Raw genomic sequence first — 16,075 nt, 5'->3', positions numbered from 1 at the left:
ACACTAACACACTTACTGGGGCAAGGAGCAGAGTTACAGCTAACATTAGTCCTTGCTGTTAGTGTTACTCGGCATTCGAGTCCACCATTGCTGGGTGGCGGGTTGGTGCATGTTCTTGTTCTTGTTCGAGGTTTGAAAGCAGTTGCTCCACACGTCTGTGAACATTCCCCATCGACCCAATCACTCCACTCACTTACGCCTCCATCAACTGAGGACAGAAACAAAACATGTTATACCATATTATCTACAATAGTGTGCAGATTTTTCCCATTGGACGAAGTGGTATGGACAATCTTAACCTCTAATAAGAGCTTTTCTTTACCTGGGCAGTTACTGACATCGCAGGTTCTTGTCACTGTTTCAATCAAAGTTTCTCTGCAGATTTGACCGCCGAATTGAGGTGGAGGATTTGTACAAGTCCTATACCTGTTGAGCGTCCTCGTAGATGCATCACTACAATTACACGACGGTCCCGACCACTCTGTCCACGCTGTTACGCCCCCATCAACTTCACAATACAAGGAATAGCAATAATGATACTCACACAGAAAATGGGCTTCCATGCAGTTGGCAAATTAATACTAACAAATAGTGTAAATACATTATTTTGCATGTAAAGTGCATTTGTACCTTCGTTTTTTATAAGGATCAATGACGAAATCAACGTCATCTCACGGGGTTTTGGATGAACGCACAGGAAAATTATAATTTTGTGTGAATAACAAATTACAGGTTTAAAACCATACTTACATATCTAAGCTCTTTGATAAAATTAAGTAAATATCTGATAGGATTATGTCTGTATTGATGTAAACAATTGGACATAAATTGTCTGATAGTCTTGATTTAAGTAAAGTAACCTATTAATACTGTAAGTCTTTTGTCATGTTTTTCATGGTACAAAGCCTATTTCTGAAAGCAAACTTGACTATTTCAATTATAACGTTTAGAACTTCATTTTATATCCTAAAAGAATGCTTAATTTTGTAAAATTAAGTTTTTCTATTTTTTTTATTCCGCTTGCTGGTCTTATGCTAGATCACGTGTGCTTTGGAAAGTCATGAACGAACAAGTTATCCTCCTCAGAATGTTTGTAAATGAATATTTGCATACCCAATTGCAAAAACTGTCCCAAGAAACGTATGGTTAAGACCGTTTACATATCTTCCTGATTCTTAATATTATTCCTTTATACATGATGCCTTCACGTTTCTTAATTGCTTAAGTACTTTACTTTGAGCAAATTTAACGGAATTTAATTACAAACAAGCCTTTCAATCACCAAGTGATGAGTCAGCTTTGACCAGTCTGTGAAGCTGATACCTGACAACCACGGGATACTGTTTGCTATGTCGATATAGATATCTGTATTTTAATATAGATCCATAAACCAGCTTTATCCGTGTTTATCAGGGGCAGAATTGATGGATTTCTCAATGTGTTATAACTTAATACACATACTGGAACAGTTTCGGTCAGTACAATTGACAGTTTCCTCAGAAAACAGTGGTTGAGTACAGTCACTTCCGCCAAATGCTGGTGCTGGGTTGGTGCAAGTCCTGCTTCTTGTCCCACTCCTTTCGCCTGGACCGCAGGTTGCTGAACAGGGAGAGTAATTCCACTGTGTCCATTGCGTCACGTTACCATCAACTGTTATGTAAGAGAATATTAATATTTCCACATGAATTTTTTTTTAATTAATCAGCATGTCTAACAACTTTTGAAAAATATGTTACTTACTAAGTATATAAAATAAGACGTGAGAAATAATGATGGTATCTACAGTAAGTCCGAAAAATATCCAATTTCGAATTGAACGGATGAACCTGGGGTTGGTGGTGGAAACGTCTGATGCTTGTTTAATACTGCAATCTGATATTTTCCAGCAATATAGCAGTGACCGGTAAATAGTTAAGTCTAGACCAGACAATCCAGAGTGTGATATTATGTGCAACGGTCCACGCCGTCGGAGTGGTTGACACGTCATGCAACCAAGTCATCGAGTCTGACCACCCGTTCCATTGAGTTGCCTCTTGCGACAAGCAAATGTTGCTGAGGACCATTACTGACCTGGAATCACCAAGGGTGCCATCATAAAATGGTGACATGAGTTGTGTTCTTCCACACTGATAATAAGTCCTGCACAGTTTCACATGTATTGCAAATAGATGAGTGAAAAAATAGTTTTGAACGACATTTACAAACTTTCAAAAGTAGAACTCGACAATGCGACATAATCATTGCGCACGTGAAGTAAGTGAATTATACTATGCATGCACAGAAATAACTGTTCGATCCAGCTAGATACAGGGATAAGAATCCACATCTCAAGATCGCTAAATGCAATAAACAAAACAAAAAGTTGTTATAAATGAAATGTTATGTTTTCCTATCAATGTACATAAATGTTTATTCTTTTCTTCATTTCTATAGATTCTTAAACAATTAAAGTACCAATGACAACATGGGTTACATTCTCAAAATGGTAACAAGTCTTTTATTATTTCTTTTGAAATTAGATGACATATCTTAATTGTCGGTTTTCCAAACAAACTCGATTTAACCTATGCTACAGTTGATAACATCTTAAGGGTTTTATTTAGCATTAAGCTATACTTTGTCATATCAAGGATGGAACACCGTAAATTTTATTCTTACTATCAACCTATGTGGGGAATCGATTCTTCAGACGAGCGAACGCTTTTGCAACAAGGCTATCCAAACACAACAAAATTTGAAAATATTCCGTAGAAAAGAAAGAAAACACCCTACAATAGGTTGTTCTTACCTGGGCAGACAGGAATTGCACAAGTCCTTATTATAGACTGAAATGGAGCTCCAACGCACTCAGATCCTCCAAACATTGGACTCGGGTTTGTACAAGTTCTGTTTCTGGTGACAACTTGAACTCCTCCTGATCCACAGGTTGGGTTACACCCACTACCTGCCCAATTTGTCCAGGTTGTGAATCCTCCATTGACTGTCATGATCAATTTATGTCTTTAATATTTCAATCGCATTACGATCTTTATTATTAACACAATAATAACCCTTAATGATAAATATATATATTCATAAGAAACCTCTCCCGAAAGCAGAGTCGATTGTACGAACCAGACTTCATCATGATAATGCTGAAAAATGGCGAACAATCTGATACTATGATTTAGCAAACAGGAATCACTCCTTTATCTACCTTACCTAAACACCTTACCGTACCTTCTAATGAAGAATACATCATCATCATCCTACTATTTTGGTGAAATAATTGCAAGAAAAGCATACTGTTTACTGTCAAGACACGTGTACATTATCATGTATCCTTAACACATTAAACTGCTTTTATAAGCCTACAGCAACGTTTGCCTATTGTATTGTAGGTAACACCTTTTCTCACGGTAGCCTTGTGAAAGGTATCACTTTCAAGTGAGAACTGTTGAGAGGTTTTACATTTGAATTGTTAGGCCTGCTTTGGGGTTTTACGATTGAATTACAAATCATATGTCGTATTTTGACTGGTTAAAAGTAAAAACTATGAACACATGAAAATCACATGAGTCAGTGAATGGAACATCGCATCCAAACTGAAGCTGTAACCTGCAACCTCACTTATCAAGTTTAGCATTGTAACACACTCTTTTGCCACTGAACCACCGAGGCAGGTGATCAATCTAAGAATGTTGTTATTACGACCAATTTTAGTATTGAAATATGGTAAAAATATCAGGATTAAATTAAGTTCTGTATGTGCTGCATGTGGTCTATTTTCTCGCACGCTGTCGTCCAAATCGTTTTATATTGCAGCTACTGTATTGTTATTATGAGGTATCAAGAATTTTTCCTGAATCTTGTCGATCACATTAGAGTCAAAAGGGACACAAAATTCAATAATATAAATGATTTCTTTGGATTGATCAAAAAGGACAAGTTTAGGTTCCTCAGCCTGGATAGGTCTGAGGCTGTATACGGGCCTATTCCAAAGAATTTTACATTTATCATTTTCCATATCGCACTGTACATGTTTTGGGTCGTACCAAGATGGACCTCGGTGTCAAAACCACAAGAATGACGAAGACTGTAGTAAAAGGATCGAGCTCTTCATCATGTCCCTTAAGATACATCCACTGACAATGTGTTGGACATTCTCATTACATTCATTGCATAATCTACATTTCTTATTTACATTTTGATGCAATATCACTCATTGACGGTTTTGAGTGGGAAGTGACTGGTCCTGAGCAGCAAACAGAAAGTCATCTGTTTCACTTTTCAGTCCAACCGACTCTGCAGGGTTGTCGATCTTCTCAACACACAATTATTATTTCATAAGATTTTAAAATGTATTCAACATGTGTAACATAAACATTTGTGAGACATGTTAATGACATTTTTGACACAATATGACAAAGAAATGTTTACGTATTAGGTTCGTAAAAGTTCCTATTAATAATTAAACGGATGGCTTAGGGTTTTGTGATGGACACGTTTATTTCTTGTTTAACATGGCACACTGCAATATCAAGATGTATGGAAGCGGCTTGTAAATATTCGAGTCTGGGCATCACAATCCAATCATTTATATTGTGTGCAATTCCCCAACGTCGGAATAACCTGACCCCCTCCCCTCCTTCATTAAGTCATCTCATGACCAGCAAAGGTTGCTTGGGACCATACTAACCAGGAATACCCACGGGAGTTTTGTCATTATTGTTGCATTATCCCAAGTTCTCATTATTGTGCGCATGTGTATTCAATTATTTAAACAGAAATGGTTCTCTTTCAATTCCAGTGATTCTTACACAATTAAATTACCTTTGCTAATGTGGGTACCCTTCGCAACATAAAGGCAAATCTTTGATAGTTTCTTTTGAAATTAGTTCACACACTTTAATTGTTGGTATCATTTTCATACCCCAACGTGTATATCCACTTTGAAACATCTGTCCAGATTCATCGTACTTTTGAACTCATTATTGCGTTAAAGTGTGTAATTTTATTTCTTTTTATTATTATTATTATTATTATCATTATTATTATTATTTTAATTGCTTAATTTTTATTTTTTTATTTGTTTTACTTTAGGCTTGTTACCATCTTGATCTGCATATATATATATATATACTCTTGTACCACTGTTGGTGGTTTTTCAGAGAAATAAAACTGAACTGGCAGCAAGAAACGAACTATGTGTGGCTATTTCCCCAACCGCCACGGTTAGCCCTGTCATCTTTGGTGACGCAATGTTTTGTACAGAGTTGCGTTCACTACGCGTGTCAGGAATATATTTTTAGAGGTCCATTTGGACTGTGTAAAAATATTTATATATCCACATAGATGTGCCCTAATGCATGTGAAATGTTTTCATCGTATATCTACAAACAAAGTGATGAAAAAGTCGCATCTCTGATTCATAATTGGTTTTCAATGTAAAGGTCTATCAAGGTAGGCACATCATTAATGAACTTCAAATGTACAGACGTAAGGAATCGAACATGTGTCGTTGGCGTAACGTTCTTTTCACTTGGATCCCATTCTTTCCCAAAATGAGATTTTAAAATATTTCGAAGACAAAATACATACTCCACATGCTGGATTGGTCTATTTAGACAGGACTATGAAGCCTCTATTGATCATAAGTGAACAAATGTTAACACAACGATCATTTGCGTCTTTGGGGTATGCATTGCTGTGTCAATAGCAATATCTATATATAACATAGCTCCATTTACGATAATGAGGGCTGTATTGATGATTTCCCACGTCACATAGAAAAGGGTCTGTTTATATCAGTGCCATAGATGTTTCATTTTCCAACGTATAATATTTTACAAATTTATGTTATCCATATTCGTGACGTATATCCAAGAGCTACTCGTAATACTTAGCATGTTATACCATAGTACATACATACATACCAGGACAGTTTGAGTTTGGGCAGCTGACGCTTTCTACAAAAATCATGTCACTCCGAATCAGGGAAGCTAATATCAGTGACGTGGAACTTCCATTTTCTAATATTTATTTTTTTACTAATTCCAAGTAGGTTTCTAGCCTATATTCACGAACAACACGTAATACTCAATATGTTACAACATAATATACATACCAGGACAGTTTCGGTCAGTACAATTGACAGTTTCCTCAGAAAGCAGCGGTTGAGTACAGTTCCTCCCGCCAAATGCAGGTGCTGGGTTGGTGCATGTCCTGCTTCTTGTCCCATTCCTCTGACCTGGACCGCAGGTTGCTGAACAGGAAGAGTAATTCCACTGTGTCCATTGCGTCACGTTACCATCAACTGTTACAAAATAGATTATTATTGTTACCACGGAAGAAATTCACATTAATCAACATGTGTAACAATCAAGTGAAAAATATATTACTTACTAGGAATAGAACGTAGAGTGAGAAATAATGCTGATATACACAGAAGGTCAAGAAAATATCATATCTTGAATAGAACGGACGAACTATGGGTTTGTTTCTGTTCCTTGTACCACACTGTAATCTGATATATTCTCGCTATACGGCAGTGGCTTGTAAATAAATGTGTCAAGACCAGACATTCCAGTTAGTGATATTGTGTGCAACAGTCCAGGCCGTCGGGGTTGTTGACACGCCATGCTACCAAGTCATCGAGTCTGACCACACGTTTCATTACGTTGACCCTTACGACCAGGAAAGATTGCTGAGAACCATTACCAACCTGGAACTCAAACGTGGGTTATCATAGAAGGGTGACATACTTTGCGTTCTACTACAATGATAATAAGCTCATAAAGATTATGTTTTCTTATTTGTGCATAGACATGTTTAGACTCCTTTTCAATTGCAATGATTCATTTAAAAAGTGGGGCGGTCGGGTAGCCTAGTGGTTAAAGCGTTCGCTCGTCACGCCGAAGACCCGGGTTCGATTCCCGACATGGGTACAATGTGTGAAGCCCATTTCTGGTGTCCCCCGCAGTGATATTGCTGGAATATTGCTAAAAGCGGCGTAAAACCATACTCACTCACTCACTCATTTAATCTGTAATCCTATTATCCAACAACTATCAAATTTCATAAGGTTGCATAAGGTTTGCTGAACAGAGCTGGATTCACCAAGCTTGATGGAATATAAAATTGGATATGCATGTGTGCATGTGTTACCATTGCGACTAGTCTGGAATTTCGTGTCTCGATTGTAGCGCCACCATTGATGATTACGAGTTATGCTCTTTCTATGTCCCTCCTATTGACCAATACGATTCCACCTCTCATGTCACTTGCATTTGCGTCAAACAAAACTGCGGCGCCCACTTAAGATGATCTGATAGATCATCAAGATCTGTGTGGCAGTAATTATAAAACGGGCCTGGCCACGCAGAGTACATCAAATCACTTCAACACATTGACTAAAAACATGATAAAATTTGGAAAACATCTGTCCGCGGATAAGGGGGCGGTACACATGCTCTGCAAATCTTGCAATCGACTGGAATCTGTACTGCAGCCGCCATGTTGTTTTTGAACCGAATATGGATTTCGTTACGCGATTATGATTGGCATGTGATTTGATCTCTTGTATTTTACAGTTCATGAAATCTGATTAGATGAGTGAGTAATATTTTATTCCACTTACCTGGGCAGGCTGGAACAACACATGCCGTTATTGTAGACTGAAATTGAGGTCCAACGCAGTCAGACCCTCCAGACGTTGGTCTCGGGTTTGTGCAAGTTCTGGTTCTGGTGAAAAGTTGAACTCCTCCTGGTCCACAGGTTGGGTTACACCCACTACCTGCCCAATTGGTCCAGATGGTAAACCCTCCATTGACTGTAACAATAAATCGAGTAAAGCAATACACATCCATGTATAATGTCACTTAATATTCCAATAAAAACCAACAATCGTTACGGATGTGACAAATGTAGCTTCCAAACCAACGAGTCACACTCCAACGTCAACAGTTGATGACTTGTCAAAATACTGGTAGGACAAAATACGTTCCTTGATGGCTCCGACATATATTGTCTACAAGAACAGAAAAAATGTTCTAAATCTGGAGAACATACTCAAATGAATGAGTTCATATGAATTCACCCGAACCTGTCTTAGAGCACTACAGCCACGAATTACGCTTTGTGTATGCCATTGTGTTTACCTTTAGAATGTTTGGCAGTTTCATGAAATATATTCGTTGCTGAAGGTGAGGTGAAGTGAAATTGGGCTTAGCGTTTATTGCACTTATACAGCGACATGCATGCACACGTGTGTGTGTGTGTGTGTGTGTGTGTGTGTGTGTGTGTGTGTGTGTGTGTGTGTGTGTGTGTGTGTGTGTGTGTGTGTGTGTGTGTGTGTGTGTGTGCGCGCGCGCGCGTGTGTGTGTGTGTGTGTTTTAGTCCGGACTGATGCCGATTTATGGTGCTAGTTCACTGAGATACCATGCCGTAGTTTAATATGAATTCCCCACTCAGGCACAGTATTATAACCAGGGTATTTTAGAAAAAGGGGTTTTGGTATTTACTTAAAATATAGTTTACAAAATTAAGCTTTTGGGTAAAATATAGACGCATATGAGAGAAGTGATTGTGCAGGGTGAGGGCATTACCCCTAGGGCGAGTGATGATTGGTTTTGCTTCTCTTAAGTGATAGAGTTTACCTTTCATTAGTACAATGAATTAGTAGAATTGGTCTTGCAATAAAAATGTCAGACGGGAGATAAATGGATGGAACAAAATTGTTAGTCTTGTGGTGATCAAATATTTCTGAGTATTACTGCTTGATTAGAATGTCAAAATAACATGATTAAGTATCTTTTCGGTGCCTTCCAGTCGAGAAGAGTATTTGATGGTAAAACTAATTACAATGGAAATTGGGGTTCATTAGAGGAATGACCATTATGACTCATTTTTCATGATGTCAAATATGATTTTGGTGGGAGGAGCTAAAATCATCACCGATAGTATTTTGGGAGTTGTCCGAGAGTGGTGCGGGGAGTCGGGAGCATACAGCTGAACAGAAAGGTTCACTGTGGTTTTGGGATCCCGAGTCAGAAATGAAATAGAGTTAAACGTTCATCAGAAAAACCATCAGGCCTTTCAAAGCATCATCTAGGTATGTGTTGTATTTATATCAGGCAACAACAAGAACATATCTGAGGACCATGTGTGCATATTTATGATTAATTCTATCATAAATAAAAAGGACTGGAGCAAACCATCTGACTTGTGATTTTGAGAGAGCTTCATCATCCCTAGAACCAAGGAGTAGTTGATAAGGACAAGTGACCATAGGTAGAAGGGTAAAGTACCCGGAACCTAAGGTTACAGTATACTGACTCTGAGCCGACCAGTCCTTGTTTTAGCCCCTTAATGCCGAGTGCCAGACAGGTAACAACAAGTTCCATCTTTTTACGTTTTTAGGTATGACGCGGCCGGGGATCGAAACCCGGTATAGTCCGCTCTCCGGGCGGACACTCTACCACAAGACCACAGAGGCGGGCTTCGTTGCTTAAGAGGTAGAAGTAATTGGTTAAAGGGAGATATCCCTTGAGCAATTGTAGTCAGTTTGGTAACTGCAGTTGGAAAATGTGTATGGAAACACTAACACACTTACTGGGGCAAGGAGCAGAGTTACAGCTACACGAGTGAATAAGTAGTTTTGAACGACATTTACAAACTTTCAAAAGTAGAACTCGACAATGCGACATAATCATTGCGCACGTGAAGTAAGTGAATTGTACTATGAATGCACAGAAATAACTGTTCGATCTAGCTTGAAAAAGGGATAAGAATCCACATTTCAAGATCGCTAAATGCAAAAAATAAAAAAGTTGTTATCAATTAAATGGTATGTTTTCTTATCAATGTACAGAAATGTTTATACTTTTCTTCATTTGTATAGATTCTTAAACAATTAAAGTAGCAATGACAACATGGGTTACATTCTCAAAATGGTAACAAGTCTTTTATTATTTCTTTTGAAATTAGATGACATATCTTAATTGTCGGTTTTTCAAACAGACTCGATTTAACCTATGCTACAGTTGATAACATCTTAAGGGTTTTATTTAGCATTAAGCTATACTTTGTCATATCAAGGATGGAACACCGTAAATTTTATTCTTACTATCAACCTATGTGGGGAATCGATTCTTCAGACGAGCGAACGCTTTTGCAACAAGGCTATCCAAACAAAACGAAATTTGAAAATATTCCGTAGAAAAGAAGGAAAACACCCTACAATAGGTTGTTCTTACCTGGGCAGACAGGAATTGCACAAGTTCTTATTATAGACTGAAATGGAGCTCCAACGCACTCAGATCCTCCAAACATTGGACTCGGGTTTGTACAAGTTCTGTTTCTGGTGACAACTTGAACTCCTCCTGATCCACAGGTTGGGTTACACCCACTACCTGCCCAATTTGTCCAGGTGGTGAATCCTCCATTGACTGTCATGATCAATTTATGTTTTAAATATTTCAATCGCATTACGATCTTTCTTATTATCACAATAATAACCTTAATAATAAATATATATATTCGTAAGAAATATCTCTCGAAAGCAGAGTCGATTGTACGAACCAGACTTCATCATGATAATGCTGAAAAATGGCGAACAATCTGAGACTATGATTTAGCAAAAAGGAATCACACCTTTATCTCCCTTACCTAAACACCTTACCGTACCTTCTAATGAAGAATACATCATCATCATCCTACCATTTTGGGGGAATAATTGCAAGACAAGCATACTGTTTTCTGTCAAGACACGGGTACACTATCATGTATCCTTAAACATTAAACTGCTTTTATAAACCTACAGTAACGTTTGCCTATTGTATTGTAGTTATATTAACACCTTTTCTCACAGTAGCCTTGTGAAAGGTCACACTTTCAAGTGAGAACTGTTGAGAGGTTTTACATTTCAATTGTAAGGCCTGCTTGGGGTTTTACGATTGAATTACAAATCATATGTCGTGTTTTGACTGGTTAAAAGTAAAAACTATGAACACATGAAAATCCCATGAGTCAGTGAATGGAACATCTCATCCAAACTGAAGCTGTAACTTTATGGCATGAATCGAACCTGCAACCTCACTTATCAAGTTTAGCATTGTAACACACTGTTTTGCCACTGAACCACCGAGGCAGGTGATCAATGTAAGAAGGTTGTTATTACGACCAATTTTAGTATTGAATTATGGTAAAAATATCCGGATTAAATTAAGTTGTGTATGTGCTGCATGTGGTCTATTTTCTCGCACGCTGTCGTCCAAATTGTTTGATATTGCAGCTACTGTATTGTTATTATGAGGTATTTTTCCTGAATCTTGTCGATCACATTAGAGTGAAAAGGGACACAAAATTCAATAATATAAATGATTTCTTTGGATTTATCAAAAAGGACAAGATCAGGTTTCTCAGCCTGGACAGGTCTGAGGCTGTATACGGGCCTATTCAAAAGAATTATATATTTATCATTTTCCATATCGCACTGTACATGTTTTGGGTCGTACCAAGATTGACCTCGGTGTCAAAACCACAAGCATGACGAAGACAGTAGTAAAAGGACCGAGCTCTTCATCTTGTCACTTAAGATACATCCCCTGACAATGTGTTGGACATTCTCATTACATTCATTGCATAATCTACATTTCTCATTTACATTTTGATGCAAAATCACACATTGACGGTTTTGAGTGGGAAGTGACTGGTCCTGAGCAGCAAACAGAAAGTCTTCTGTTTCACTTTTCAGTCCAACCGACTCTGCAGGGTTGTCGATCTTCTCAATACACAATTATTATTTCATAAGATTTTAAAATGTATTCAACATGTGTAACAAATTTTTTTGTGAGACATGTTAATGACATTTTTGACACAATATGACAAAGAAATGTTTACGTATTAGGTTCGTAAAAGTTCCTATTAATAATTAAACGGATGGCTTAGGGTTTTGTGATGGACACGTTTATTTCTTGTTTAACATGGCACTCTGCAATATCAAGATATATGGCAGTGGCCTGTAAATATTCGAGTCTGGGCATCACAATCCAATCATTTATATTGTGTGCAATTCCCCAACGTCGGAATAACCTGACCCACTCCCCTCCTTCATTAAGTCATCTCATGACCAGCAAAGGTTGCTTGGGACCAATTCTAACCAGGAATACCCACGGGAGTTTTGTCATTATTGTTGCATTATCGCAAGTTCTCATTATTGTGCGCATGTGTATTCAATTATTTAAACAGAAATGGTTGAACTTCTCTTTCAATTCCAGTGATTCTTACACAATTAAATTACCATTGCTAATGTGGGTACCCTTCGCAATATGCTGTACAGAGTTGCGTTCACTACGCGTGTCAGGAATATATTTTTAGAGGTCCATTTGGACTGTGTAAAAAGATTAATATATCCACATAGATGTGCCCTAATGCATGTGAAATGTTTTCAACGTATATCTACAAACAAAGCGATGAAAAAGTCGCATCTCTGATTTCATAATTGGTTTTCATTGTAAAGGTATTTAACGTTCATTGCAGTTCATATAATCTAATTGGATAAGTAAGTATGGGTTTTCACCATTTTAAGCAATGCAGAGTCCTGTCAAGGTAGCGCATCGTTAATCGACTTCAAATGTACCGACGTAAGGAATCGAACATGTGTCGTTGGCATAATGTTCTTTTCATTTGAATTCCCTTCTTTCCCATATTGAGATTTTAAAATATTTCGAAGATAAAATACACACTCCACATGCTGGATTGGCATATTTAGACAGGACTATGAAGCCTCTATTGATCGTAAGTGATCAAATGTTAACACAACGATCATTTGCGTCTTTGGGGTATGTATTGCTGTGTCAATAGCAATATCTATATATAACATAGCTCCATTTACGATAATGAGGGCTGTATTGATGATTTCCCACGTCACAGAGAATAGGGTCTGTTTATATCAGTGCCATAGATGTTTCATTTTCCAACGTATTATAATTTACAAAGTCATGTTATGCATATTCGTGACGTATATCCAAGAGCTACTCGTAATACTCAACATGTTATACCATATTACATACATACATACATACATACATACATACATACATACATACATACATACATACATACATACATACATACATACATACATACATACATACATACCAGGACAGTTTGAGTTGGGGCAGCAAAAATCATGTCACTCCGAATCAGGGAAGCTTATATCAGTGACGTGGAACTTCCATTTTCTAATATTTATTTTTTTACCAATTCATTCCAAGTAGATTTCTAGCCTATATCCACGAACAACATGTAATACTCAATATGTTACAACATAATATACATACCAGGACAGTTTCGGTCAGTACAAATGACAGTTTCCTCAGAAAGCAGCGGTTGAGTACAGTTCCTCCCGCCAAATGCTGGTGCTGGGTTGGTGCATGTCCTGCTCCTTGTCCCATTCCTCTGACCTGGACCGCAGGTTGCTGAACAGGGAGAGTAATTCCACTGTGTCCATTGCGTCACGTTACCATCAACTGTTACAAAATAGATTATTATTATTACCACGGAAGAAATTCACATTAGTCAACATGTGTAACAATCAAGTGAAAAATATATTACTTACTAAGAATGGAATGTAGTGTGAGAAATAATGCTGATATACACAGAAGGTCAAGAAAATATCTTGAATAGAACGGACGAACTATGGGTTTGTTTCTGTTCCTTGTACCACACTGTAATCTGATATATTCTCGCTATATGGCAGTGGCTTGTAAATAAATGTGTCAAGACCAGACATTCCAGTTAGTGATATTGTGTGCAACAGTCCAGGCCGTCGGGGTTGTTGACACGCCATGCTACCAAGACATCGTGTCTGACCACACGGTTCATTACGTTGACCCTTACGACCAGGAAAGTTTGTTGAGAACCATTACTAACTTGGAATGCTGTGTATGTCATTGTGTTTACCTTTAGAATGTTTGGAAGATTCATGAAATATATTCGTTGCTGAAGGTGAGGTGAGGTGAAATTGGGTTTAGCGTTTATTGCACTTATACAGCGACATGCATGCACGTGTGTGTGTGTGTGTGTGTGTGTGTGTGTGTGTGTGTGTGTGTGTGTGTGTGTGTGTGTGTGTGTGTGTGTGTGTGTGTGTGTGTGTGTATGTGTGTGTGTGTGCCGCAGTTTAACATGAATACCAGGTAACAACAAGTACCATATGTTAACGTCTTTTGGTATGACGCGGCCGGGGATCGAACCCCGTATATTCCGCTCTCCGGGCGGACACTCTACCACAAGACCACGGAGGCGGGCTTCGTTGCTTAAGAGGTAGAAGTAATTGGTTAAAGGGAGATATCCCTTGAGCAATTGTAGTCAGTTTGGTAACACGTGTAGTGTAGGCACTTTCCTATTACACGATTAAAATCATAGGTAGGAAATTACATTTAATTCTACATTTCATCAGTTCAGCCAGACCAACAGATAAAATGTCTGGTTTACGAGTTCCATTGCTTACAAACCAAACTGGGCTTCACCTAATGAACCCATACAAGGGACGGGTTTTCATTGTGGTGTTCAGCACTTAAACATCTAGGCTACCATGCCGCCTTGATTACTTGAGTGAGTGAGTGAGTGAGTTGGGTTCAGAGCTGTCTTAAACAGTATTCCAGTTATAGCACGGGCTGTCAACTTAATGTGGGAGGTGATGCAAGTCTCAGACGTGTTCCACTTTGGTGAAACCCACGAGTACAGGTATGGTGCTGACAAAACTAGAAATATAATGGCGGCGAACCGCGATTGAAGCCCACAATAGGTTTCTCGGGCTGGTTATATGAACAGAATGAGAAATGAATAACGCGTCATATGGCAAAACCTTATCATACCGAATGAATTCAACTGCTGGTTTATCGAGCTGTGGTAATGCATGAATATGTATTGTCAATGAAAGAGAATGTCTTGATTGTCCGCCGAAACAGATTCCATTTGACGTAAAGGCCAAAATATCTGTGAAAATTATATCAATTGAAATTGATTATAAAAATTAACGTTTCACAAATTGTCAAATATTTCAATTATATCGTATTAAATGGCTTTACAACAAGAATAATCTGAGAGTATTATGCAGTTGTAGCAGCAATCACTCGGTTCTCTCCCTTACCTAAACATCTCTGAACTCTCATTAAAGGCGCTTTTTCTAATGAAGAATAAACACCAATCATCCTACTTGTTTTTTGCAGTTCATATCCACACAAGCATAAGGTTTACTGCCATGACACTGTTACGTTTTGTTGTAACTTTAACACAGTTTACTTCTGATAATGAGATCAATTTAACACATTTTACATGTTGTACGGTATCAACTATCACACGATGCGATTTCTGGATAATGTTTTGTATAGAGCGATGGTAAGTTTGTTCACGAGTCATCGATGGGTGTGATTCCACATACGAACACAAGCTATGAAGTCTTACGCTAGTGTCATTCAACCCGACAATACGTGCAAGTGCAGACTATGTCTGTAGCCCAAACCCGATTGGTTTAAGGCTGCTGTCGATTGGAAGAAATTATCTGGCTGGGGCACTAGGCAACAAACAAGCACTGTTTAATGAAAATAGTGAGTGGTGGGTGCTACCGGTGGAGCAGGACACCCCGACCCACCGGTCATCCCTGATTTTAAGAGACCCATGCATTTACTGTTCATTACTATTATGCCTGTTACGCCCAATGGAATCTGTTTCGGGTGGTAATCCAGACTGTTTGATTATACACTGACTTTACTGTACATTATCTCTATGTGATAGCCAATAGCACCTACCTCGTGTCGGCACAACAGTGACCTGCGCCCTGGTGAGGAGACCATTGATTGAATAGGAGTATTCTCCTGCTGCATCCAGACCTGTCTCTGTGATTAATAGGCGCTGTGTTCTTCCCTCAGTGGATATCTGGATGTTCTGAGAACCGACGATTTCAACCCCGTCCTTCCTCCAAACACCCGTATCGATATCGGGTAGTGACAGAGTGGTCTCAAGGTTGGTAGCAGAACCCTCCGTCACAGTTAGGGGTTGCAAAAATGAGGTAATCCTTAAAGCTAAAAACACC

The 16,075-nt window shown here is 38.4% G+C and overlaps 1 protein-coding gene across 1 annotated transcript in view; it reads right to left on the bottom strand.

The window, feature by feature from the left end:
- Positions 1-16,075, bottom strand: part of LOC124112132 — a 58,937-nt gene that overhangs the window by 33,734 nt on the left and 9,128 nt on the right. Inside the window, exons 10-18 of the mRNA XM_048386178.1 lie at positions 15,792-16,064; positions 13,323-13,511; positions 10,236-10,427; positions 7,619-7,810; positions 6,107-6,295; positions 2,789-2,980; positions 1,462-1,650; positions 323-508; positions 17-208 (exon numbers count right to left, since the gene is read on the bottom strand). Coding sequence (XP_048242135.1) covers positions 17-208; positions 323-508; positions 1,462-1,650; positions 2,789-2,980; positions 6,107-6,295; positions 7,619-7,810; positions 10,236-10,427; positions 13,323-13,511; positions 15,792-16,064 — 1,794 coding nt within the window. The remainder of the gene's footprint in view (positions 1-16; positions 209-322; positions 509-1,461; positions 1,651-2,788; positions 2,981-6,106; positions 6,296-7,618; positions 7,811-10,235; positions 10,428-13,322; positions 13,512-15,791; positions 16,065-16,075) is intronic.

This window comes from Haliotis rufescens, unplaced genomic scaffold (assembly GCF_023055435.1).
Source record: "Haliotis rufescens isolate VD_foot unplaced genomic scaffold, xgHalRufe1.0.p SCAF_6, whole genome shotgun sequence".
Taxonomy (NCBI): domain Eukaryota; kingdom Metazoa; phylum Mollusca; class Gastropoda; order Lepetellida; family Haliotidae; genus Haliotis; species Haliotis rufescens.
Note: the sequence above shows the minus strand (reverse complement) of the source record. Positions and strands in the feature narration are given on the sequence as shown.